The sequence below is a fragment of the Leptopilina heterotoma genome, unplaced genomic scaffold (assembly GCF_015476425.1).
Source record: "Leptopilina heterotoma isolate Lh14 unplaced genomic scaffold, ASM1547642v1 Lhet_0, whole genome shotgun sequence".
NCBI classification, from domain to species: domain Eukaryota; kingdom Metazoa; phylum Arthropoda; class Insecta; order Hymenoptera; family Figitidae; genus Leptopilina; species Leptopilina heterotoma.
The window spans coordinates 2,113,937-2,125,407 of NW_025110811.1; the positions used below are offsets into that span (position 1 = coordinate 2,113,937).

The 11,471-nt window shown below is 24.9% G+C and overlaps 2 protein-coding genes across 2 annotated transcripts; both read right to left on the reverse strand.

The window, feature by feature from the left end:
- Positions 1-997: 997 nt before the first annotated feature.
- On the reverse strand, positions 998-5,159 carry LOC122499286 (alcohol dehydrogenase class-3-like). Its single transcript, XM_043607587.1, has 7 exons — positions 4,999-5,159; positions 4,369-4,612; positions 3,873-4,093; positions 1,968-2,184; positions 1,619-1,749; positions 1,233-1,507; positions 998-1,161 (listed from the first exon to the last, which is right to left on the reverse strand). Exons 1-7 carry the CDS (start codon positions 5,017-5,019, stop codon positions 1,137-1,139), a joined length of 1,134 nt encoding a protein of 377 aa, XP_043463522.1. The 5' UTR covers positions 5,020-5,159; the 3' UTR covers positions 998-1,136.
- A 1,236-nt stretch (positions 5,160-6,395) lies between these two features.
- On the reverse strand, positions 6,396-10,747 carry LOC122502290 (alcohol dehydrogenase class-3-like). The gene is made up of 7 exons (XM_043612292.1): positions 10,587-10,747; positions 9,957-10,200; positions 9,429-9,649; positions 7,362-7,578; positions 7,013-7,143; positions 6,629-6,903; positions 6,396-6,557 (listed from the first exon to the last, which is right to left on the reverse strand). The coding sequence occupies exons 1-7, from the start codon at positions 10,605-10,607 to the stop codon at positions 6,533-6,535; spliced, it is 1,134 nt and encodes a 377-aa protein (XP_043468227.1). The 5' UTR covers positions 10,608-10,747; the 3' UTR covers positions 6,396-6,532.
- Positions 10,748-11,471: the final 724 nt, after the last annotated feature.

Sequence of the window (11,471 nt, forward strand, 5' to 3'; positions counted from 1 at the left end):
TCAAAATCTTCTAAATAAACTCAAAATTTTGTCGGGAAATCAGTGGAGAAGTTAGGGAATAACAAAATTAACCTCTTGTGGCAACTCTGACAAGAAAGTTTTTTTTCTTTATCACTTATATATAGCATTGATTTTATATAATTTCTTTATTTATATAAAAAAAATAATATAGTATTGAATTTATTGTTCGTATTGAATTTATTATATTGATAGTATTAAATTTATTGATATATAATTAATATTATAGATTTATAATATTAAATGTATTAATATATTTTTATATTAAGCAAATAGATTATAATATTATAAATTATACGACAATTATCACTATTCTTTCGAGAATTGTAATTTGCAAGAGAATTAAATTATTAGAATTTGGTTTTTAAATTGATATTATAATTATGTAAATTCACAATTCTCTTATCTCTTAACTTCCGTTAAATTCGGAGATAAAAATTAGAAAAAATTTACAATTTCTTTCATGCATTCGAGTTTCGAGATAATATTGAGTTATCTCCTTTTTTTGAATTAGCAGTTTTTTATGTTTCCGAACTTTTTTAGAAAACACGTCGCAATATACTTGATGTTTATTTTTTGTCGGTGATAATTTTCGTAATTTTCGCTGGACGCTAAATCATTGAATTGTGCCTTAAGGGTTGTGCTTTTTTAGAAAGGAATTTGTCAGAATACTCAAATATTTTATTTTTAATTGTACTTAAATATTATCGAAACCTGCGTCTTTCAAGGGCGATCTGTACAAGAAAATCGAATATTAACATTCGGTACTATTTTAATTTTAAGTGAGGAAAATATGACTGATTTTTCATTATTATATTTTGTAATAGATTTTCTATGGTTCTTTTTTTATTTTAATGTATATTTTCTATCTCTACTGAAACTGGGTGTGATAATAAATATTTGTACTTTTATCACAATTTTTTCTTGTTTTTATTTCTATTCATTTGAAAGGGTGGAGAAATAATTTAATACCCTTGTGTTTTAATGAAAAATTTTTATTTGGTAAAAATAAAAGATGATTTAATCATCAGTTTTTTAAGAAAGTTATACAAAAATACAAAGTTCACTGTACCTTTTGTGCAGAATTTTATGGAAGTATGTAGTAGAAAATTATTCTCTCAGAAGTTAATAACTGTTCTCAGGCTGGAAAGAAAGAAATTAAATATTTTTTTTGGGAAAGTGTTAAATTATTTGGAGAAAAATTATTGACTCACGAATTTCCAGAGTGAAGTAATTCAAAACCCTCGTTAATTTTCTCCAATGGCAGAGTGTGAGTGACAAATTCGTCAAGAATCAATTTTTTCGCTTGATATTCTTTGACAAGTTTTGGAACACTTTCTTTGGATTTCCATCCACCGAAGGCAGTTCCTTTCCAAACTCTACCAGTGACTAATTGGAAGGGACGAGTGCTGATTTCTTGACCGGAAGGCGCCACTCCCACGATTACTGAAGTGCCCCATCCCTTGTGGCACGATTCCAAAGCAGCTCTCTGTTAACAAAAGAGTTTTTTCCATTCATCATTTTTAAATTTTATCTTATATTTAATTTTTTTTTGTTTATATATAAAGTAACGATTTTTCTAAATTAATTCATTCATTACCATGGTTTGAACATTTCCGACACATTCGAAAGTGTAATCGAGACCTCCGTCGGTCATTTCAGTCAGGACTTCTTGAATCGGTTTTTTGTGATCCTTCGGATTCACGAATTCGGTGCAACCAAAAACTTTCGCTGCAATGCATAAAAAAATTTAAATTTACAAGAATTCACAAAAATGAATACTATAAACAAAATACTATATACAATCATTCTTTTTTATTGTAAAAAATATAAAAAAAATATAAAAATATAAAAGAGTGAAATAAAAATACAAATTACAAAAATTTGGAATTTTATAACCAAATCCAAACAAAATAATTATGGAAAATAAAGCATGAAAATGTACACACCTTTTTCGAATTTACTGGAATTAATATCAACTCCAATAATTCGAGAAGCTCCAGCTGTTTTACAGCCAAGTGCAGCGGCCAAGCCAACGGCTCCCAATCCCCAAATTGCACAAGTGCTTCCTGCTTCGACTTTTGCTGTATTCAAGGCAGCACCGTATCCAGTTGAGACTCCACAACCAAGGAGGCAAACTTTATCCAACGGAGCAGTTGGATCAATCTTTTTTTTTCAAACGGAAGAAAAAGAAATTAATTATTTTTCTAATTGAAATAGATGCAAGCTTCGTACTCATCTACTAAAACCTACTATTTACTACTGTTTTTACGATTTGCAACTAATTGGATACTTTTTTTTAGATTTGTGATACTAAAAGCGACCTTTTTCTTCTTTTCTTTGTTGAAATAAAGAAATTATTCTCAAAAAAATAAAAATTCTTCACAGGAATTCAATTATTTTCAATATTTACTATTTCAATAAAATTTTCACAAAAGACTTTAATTATTTTTAAAAAAAATTGTAATAAAATTCTACACAAAAATTCAATTCTTTTCATAAATAACAAAAATTTCAGAGCAATTCAATTATTTTTATAATTTTTATAAATAATAAAATTCTTCTCGGGAATTAAATTTTTTAAAGGTGTTTAATAAAATTCGTTCCAAAAATTCAATTATCTTTTCTATTAGTTAAATTCTATTATTTATAATACAATTATAATTAAATTCTTCGAAAAATGTAATTATTCGTAAAAATTTTATTAAAATTGTTCAAAAGAATTCAATTATTTTAAATACATTGCTAATTTAATTTCTTGAAAGATATAAATTGTTTTCAAAAAGTTTAAATGAAATTCTTCTTGACAATTTAATTATTTTCACAGATAATCATATTATTTCATCGCAGAATTTGAATTATTTTTAATACTATTTTAAATTAATTAATCAAAAAATGCAATTTATTATTGTTAAAAAATTTATTAAAATTGTTCGAAAGAATTGAATTATTTAAAAAAAAAATCAATAAACTTCGGGAGAATTCAATTATTTTCATAAATAATAAAACTCATCGCAAATATTTAATTATTTTTAATAAAATTTTAATCGAATTTTTCGAAAAATGCAATTATTATTAAAGTTTTTATTAAAATTCATCGAAAGAATTCAATTATTTAAAATAATTTACATAATTTCTTTATTAGAATTTAATAATTATTTTTAAAACGTTTTTAATTAAATTTCTTGAAAAATTTTAATTGTTTTCAAAAAGTTTAAATGAAATTCTTCGCAACAATTAAATTATTTAAATTTTGTTGAGAAAATTCTTTATGAGAATTCAATTTTAAGAAATATTCAATTATTCAATAAATTATTTATTTTTGTATTTAAGTAATTGAATTCTAGTTCAATTTTCTAATAGAAATTGATTTAAAAATTAATTTCAATTAAAATTTTAGATTATAATTGAGCGTGAATTTTTAGAAATAATTAAATTTCAAACAATTTTGAAATTAAAATCAATGAAGATTTTAATCGTTGTAAAACTGTAATAATATTTTATAATTTTTATTTGGAAACAAAATTATTAGTTGTAATTTTTCGAAATTTTCAAAAAGGCTTTAAATTGAAATAATTTAAAATATTTTAATTCCTGTGGAAAAATAAATAGCCTATTTAAATAAAAAAAAAGTATTCTATTTTTTAATGTAATTTAATTTAGAAATTATGAAAAAAATTGAGTAGTCAAGTTTAATGTTTCCATAGCTGTAGGTACTTTTTACTAATTTTTTCAGTCTTGAAGCTACTTTTTACTATTTTTTTCAGTCTTAAAACTACTTTTTGCTGCTTTTTTCAAAATTAAAATATCGAGTACGAAACCCCCTGTAATTGTCTATAAATTCGACAAAATACCTTAGCGAGAGAAATATCAGCGACGACAGTGTATTCAGAAAAAGTTGAGCATCCCATAAAGTGAGCGAGTGTTTTACCCTTGCAAGTAAAACGAGAAGTACCATCTGGCATCACACCTTTTCCCTGTGTCGCACGAATTTTACTGCAAAGATTTGTTTTTGGCGACTTGCAAAATTTGCACTCACCACATTGTGGAATGTAGAGTGGAACGACATGATCGCCTGGAACAAAAAATATTTTCAATAATCAAATTATATTTTTTTAGATATTTTTTTACAATATAACGTAGAAAATTATATTATAATTATTACTATATAATTTTGTAATTTCAGGCCTTTTAAAAACAAATGAAATTTGTTAAAATCTTTTAAAAATAATCGAATTTTTGAAAAATTTAAAAAAAATTTAATTTAATTTTCAAATAATTTTTTAATAGTCGAAAAAAGTTGTAATATTCGAGGTCTGTAATTTATATGATGTAAGGTAAGAAATTCACCCGGTTGAAATTCTTTAACGCCTTCACCGACGCTTTCAACGAGTCCGGCACCCTCGTGACCCAGAATGCAGGGAAAAATTCCCTCAGAGTCGAAACCATCTAATGTATAAGCATCAGTGTGGCAAAGGGCATTAGATACAACTTTTATTCGCACTTCATGTGCCTTAGGAGGAGCGACTTCAATTTCTTCAATTGATAATGGTTCTTTTTCCTTCCAAGCAACTGCAGCACGACATTTGATAACCTTTCGTTTTCAAAAAAGCATTTATTAGAACTAAAAATAATAATCGAACTACATGGTAATTAATATCATTATTGTTCTCATTATTTCATTGTTATCATTATCATTATTATTACTATCATCAACAATTACATTAATAATATTATAAATTTGTAATTAGTTTTTTTAATTAAAAAAGTAAGTGTCGATACTTAAAAATAGTTTTGTACCTATATTATTATCACTTTTTTTAATAAAACTGAACAAGTTATTTTTAGTGAACTGTAAATGGAACAAAACGATAAGATTAGAAAGTTACATAATTATTTAGATATTTACTATTTTTAAAAAATAATTCTTAAATGGGATTTAAAAATAAATATATAAAAATCATAAATTTAGTTTCATACCTTGCCGGTCATATCAGCCATGTTGGTATTTTCCAAATTGTCAAAAAACTATTTAAATCAAATAGTGTATTATGCAAATACTTATTTATGAATGAATCGGTATTCACTGTTATTAATTAAATAATTACCCTGCCCCACTGGCGCTACAAGTATGACGTAATTTTAGTTTGTCCATTTCTTTTAGATTTTGTAATTAAAAGGGACTAAACCAATTGAAAAACGATTCTTTTAAAGAGAGAAATAATAATTCACCAATCAGAACGTACTTACACTCAGTTTTTATTAGCATTGTGTACAAGGCCTTAGAATTTTGACAGTTTGTTGAAATGAACCTAACCTCAAAACCGATTGAAAATATTGAGACGATTGTCGATTGAAAACATTCAAACGATTCATTTTTTATCCATATTTTCTAAAGGATTTTACCAAAAGAACATTAGAAAATTAATAGGATTTATTACGAATTTCAATATTCAAAAAGAAACATAAATCTTTACGTAGAAAAACGAGAAAAACTATTTGATGTACATCTGAAAATCAAAGGTAAGAATTTGTTTTCATTTTCGCAGAAAGCCTTTTTTCTCGGACATTAAGATTTTTATTTTCATCTGTTGAAAAAGAAATTTTGTTTTATTTTGTATTGGAAAATTTCTCATCATTTCTCATGCCATTTCGACTGTTTTTTTTGTTACTAATTTTGGTTTCTTGCGCTACTCATTTAAACTTTTACAAAATTTGTCTCATTACTGTTGACTAATGTTTATTTTTCTAGGAATTATTTTTTACACGTTTGTTTACACGTTTGTTCTATAAACTAAGATAAGTAAAGAGTTACATTTCTTTTTTTAAAAATTATTTGGGCAAATTTGTTTGACTTGAATGGAGAAAAAAAATATCAATTTCCTATAGTAGGCCTCGCACTCATCTACTAAAACCTACTATTTACTACTTTTTAATAAATAATTTTAAAAAAATGTTTATCAAGTTCTTCGCAAAATTCAATTATTTTAATAAATAAAAAATTTTTCACAGGAATTCAATTATTTAAAACAGAAGTTTCCTAATATTTTTCGAAAAAAATCAATTATTTAATTAGATTTGTAAAAAATTCTTCGCAAGAATTCAATTATTTTCACAAATAATAAAATTCGACTCAAGAATTCAATTATTTTCACAAATAATAAAATTCTTCACAAGAATTTAATTATTTATCAAAATTATAGTAAAATTCTTCGCAGAAATTCAATTATGGTAAAATTTTTTTAAAAATTCTCGTCAAATTTTCAAGTATCTTTATAAACTGGGTGTGATAATAAATATTTGTACTTTTATCACAATTTTTTCTTGTTTTTATTTCTATTCATTTGAAAGGGTAGAGAAATAATTTAATACCCTTGTGTTTTAATGAGAAATTTTTATTTGGTAAAAATAAAAGATGATTTAATCATCAGTTTTTTAAGAAAGTTATACAAAAATACAAAGTTCACTATACCTTTTGTGCAGAATTTAATGGAAGTAGTAGAAAATTATTCTCTCAGAAGTTAATAACTGTTCTCAGGCTGGAAAGAAAGAAATTAAATATTTTTTTTGGGAAAGTGTTAAATTATTTGGAGAAAAAGTATTGACTCACGAATTTCCAGAGTGAAGTAATTCAAAACCCTCGTTAATTTTCTCCAATGGCAGAGTGTGAGTGACAAATTTGTCAAGAATCAATTTTTTCGCTTGATATTCTTTGACAAGTTTTGGAACACTTTCTTTGGATTTCCATCCACCGAAGCCAGTTCCTTTCCAAACTCTACCAGTGACTAATTGAAAGGGACGAGTGCTGATTTCTTGACCAGAAGGCGCAACTCCCACGATTACTGAAGTGCCCCATCCCTTGTGGCACGATTCCAAAGCAGCTCTCTGTAAACAAACGTTTTTTTTTATTTTTAAATTTTATCGTATATTTAATTTTTTTCTGTTTATATATATATATAAAGTAACGATTTTTCTAAATTAATTCATTCATTACCATGGTTTGAACATTTCCGACACATTCGAAAGTGTAATCGAGACCTCCGTCGGTCATTTCAGTCAGGACTTCTTGAATCGGTTTTTTGTGATCCTTGGGATTCACGAATTCGGTGCAACCAAAAACTTTTGCTGCAATGCATAAAATAAATTTAAATTTACAAGAATCCACAAAAATGAATACTATAAACAAAATACTATATACAATCATTCTTTTTTATTGTAAAAAATATTAAAAAATATAAAAATATAAAAGAGTGAAGTAAAAATACAAATTACAAAAATTTGTAATTTTATAACCAAATCCAAACAAAATAATTATGAAAAATAAAGCATGAAAATGTACACACCTTTTTCGAATTTACTGGAATTAATATCAACTCCAATAATTCGAGAAGCTCCGGCAGTTTTACAGCCAAGTGCAGTGGCCAAGCCAACGGCTCCCAATCCCCAAATTGCACAAGTGCTTCCTGCTTCGACTTTTGCTGTATTCAAGGGAGCACCGTATCCAGTGGAGATTCCACAACCAAGGAGGCAAACTTTATCCAACGGAGCAGTTGGATCAATCTTTTTTTCAAACGGAAGAAAAAGAAATTAATTATTTTTCTAATAGAAATAATTGCAAGCTTCGTCCTCATCTACTAAAACCTACTATTTACTACTTTTTTACGATTTGCAACTAATTAGATACTTTTTTTAGATTTGTGATACTAAAAGCGACTTTTTTCTTCTTTTCTTTGTTGAAATAAAGAAATTAGTCTCAAAAAAATAAAAATTCTTCACAGGAATTCGATTATTTTCAATATTTACTATTTCAATAAAATATTCACAGAAGACTTTAATTATTTTAAAAAAAATTGTAATAAAATTCTACACAAAAATTAAATTCTTTTCATAAGAACAAAAATTTCAGAGCGATTCAATTATTTTTATAATTTTTATAAATAATAAAATTCTTCACGGGAATTAAATTTTTTAAAAGTTTAATAAAATTCGTTCCAAAAATTCAATTATTTTTATAAATATCAATTTTAATCACAAGAAATTCTATAATTTATAATACAAATATAATTAAATTCTTCGAAAAATGTAATTATTCGTAAAAATTTTATTAAAATTGTTGAAAAGAATTCAATAATTATTTTAAATACATTGCTAATTTAATTTCTTGAAAGATATAAATTGTTTTCAAAAAGTTTTAATGATATTCTTCTTGACAATTTAATTATTTTCACAGATGCATATTATTTCGCGAAATTTAGTTATTTTCAGGAATTTTTGTATAAAAATCTTCGGAAGAATTGAATTATTTAAAAAAAATTAATAAACTTCGGGAAAATTCAATTATTTTTACAAATAATAAAATTCTATAAGCAATTCAATTATTTTCATAAATAATAAAACTCATCGCAGAATTTTAATTATTTTTAATACTATTTTAAATTAATTAATCAAAAAATGCAATTTATTATTGTTAAAAAATTTATTAAAATTGTTCGAAAGAATTGAATTATTTTTAAAAAAATCAATAAACTTCGGGAGAATTCAATTATTATCATAAATAATAAAACTCATCGCAAATATTTAATTATTTTTAATAAAATTTTAATCGAATTTTTCGAAAAATGCAATTATTCCTAAAATTTTTATTAAAATTCGTCGAAAGAATTTAATTATTTAAAATAATTTACATAATTTCTTTATTAGAATTTAATCATTATTTTTAGAACGTTTTTAATTAAATTTGTTGAAAGATTTTAATTGTTTTCAAAAAGTTTAAATGAAATTCTTCGCAACAATTAAATTATTTAAATTTTGTTGAGAAAATTCTTTATGAGAATTCAATTTTAAGAAATATTCAATTATTCATAAAATTATTTATTTTTGTATAAAAATAATTGAATTCTAGTTCAATTTTCTAATAGAAATTGATTTAAAAATTAATTTCAATTAAAATTTTACATTATAATTGAGCGTGAATTTTTAGAAATAATTGAATTTCACACAATTTTGAAATTGAAATCAATAAAGATTTTAATCGTTGTAAAACTGTAATAATATTTTATAATTTTTATTTGGAAACAAAATTATTAGTTGTAATTTTTCGAAATTTTCAAAAAGGCTTTAAATTGAAATAATTTAAAATATTTTAATTCCTGTGGAAAAATGAATAGCCTATTTAAATAAAAAAAAGTATTCTATTTTTTAATGTAATTTAATTTAGAAATTATGAAAAAAAAATTGAGTAGCCAAGTTTAATGTTTCCATAGCTGTAGGTACTTTTTACTAATTTTTTCAGTCTTAAAACTACTTTTTGCTGCTTTTTTCAGTCTTAAAACTACTTTTTGCTGCTTTTTTCAAAATTAAAATATCGAGTACGAAACCCCCTGTAATTGTCTATAAATTCGACAAAATACCTTAGCGAGAGAAATATCAGCGACGACAGTGTATTCAGAAAAAGTTGAGCATCCCATAAAGTGAGCGAGTGTTTTCCCCTTGCAAGTAAAACGAGAAGTACCATCGGGCATCACACCTTTTACCTGTGTCGCACGAATTTTACTGCAAAGATTTGTTTTTGGCGACTTGCAAAATTTGCACTCACCACATTGTGGAATGAAGAGTGGAACGACATGATCGCCTGGAACAAAAAAAAATTTCAATAATCAAATTATATTTTTTTTAGATACTATTTACAATATAGCTTAGAAAATTATATTATAATTATTATTATATAATTTTTTAATTTCAGGTCTTTTAAAAATAATTGAAATTTGATAAAATCTTTTAAAAATAATTGAATTTTTGAAAAATATAAAAAAAATAATCAGATTTTTAAAGTAAATTTAAAAAAAATTTAATTTAATTTTCAAATAATTTTTCAATAGTCGAAAAAAATTATAATATTCAAGGTCTGGAATTTATATGATGTAAGATAAGAAATTCACCCGGTTGGAATTCTTTAACGCCTTCACCGACGCTTTCAACGAGTCCGGCACCCTCGTGACCCAGAATGCAGGGGAAAATTCCCTCAGCGTCGAAACCATCTAATGTGTTAGCGTCAGTGTGGCAAATACCATTAGATACAACTTTTATTCGCACTTCATGTGCCTTAGGAGGAGCGACTTCAATTTCTTCAATTGATAATGGTTCTTTTTCCTTCCAAGCAACTGCAGCACGACATTTGATAACCTTTCGTTTTTAAAAAAGCATTTATTAGAACTAAAAATAATAATCGAAGTACATGGTAATTAATATCATTATTGTTCTCATTATTTCATTGTTATCATTATCATTATTATTACTATCATCAACAATTACATTAATAATATTATAAATTTGTAATTAGTTTTTTTAATTAAAAAAGTAAGTGTCGATACTTAAAAATAGTTTTGTACCTATATTATTATCACTTTTTTTAATAAAACTGAACAAGTTATTTTTAGTGAACTGTAAATGGAACAAAACGATAAGATTAGAAAGTTACATAATTATTTAGATATTTACTATTTTTAAAAAATAATTCTTAAATGGGATTTAAAAATAAATATATAAAAATCATAAATTTAGTTTCATACCTTGCCGGTCATATCAGCCATGTTGGTATTTTCCAAATTGTCAAAAAACTATTTAAATCAAATAGTGTATTATGCAAATACTTATTTATGAATGAATCGGTATTCACTGTTATTAATTAAATAATTACCCTGCCCCACTGGCGCTACAAGTATGACGTAATTTTAGTTTGTCCATTTCTTTTAGATTTTGTAATTAAAAGGGACTAAACCAATTGAAAAACGATTCTTTTAAAGAGAGAAATAATAATTCACCAATCAGAACGTACTTACACTCAGTTTTTATTAGCATTGTGTACAAGGCCTTAGAATTTTGACAGTTTGTTGAAATGAACCTAACCTCAAAACCGATTGAAAATATTGAGACGATTGTCGATTGAAAACATTCAAACGATTCATTTTTTATCCATATTTTCTAAAGGATTTTACCAAAAGAACATTAGAAAATTAATAGGATTTATTACGAATTTCAATATTCAAAAAGAAACATAAATCTTTACGTAGAAAAACGAGAAAAACTATTTGATGTACATCTGAAAATCAAAGGTAAGAATTTGTTTTCATTTTCGCAGAAAGCCTTTTTTCTCGGACATTAAGATTTTTATTTTCATCTGTTGAAAAAGAAATTTTGTTTTATTTTGTATTGGAAAATTTCTCATCATTTCTCATGCCATTTCGACTGTTTTTTTTTGTTACTAATTTTGGTTTCTTGCGCTACTCATTTAAACTTTTACAAAATTTGTCTCATTACTGTTGACTAATGTTTATTTTTCTAGGAATTATTTTTTACACGTTTGTTTACACGTTTGTTCTATAAACTAAGATAAGTAAAGAGTTACATTTCTTTTTTTAAAAATTATTTGGGCAAATTTGTTTGACTTGAATGGA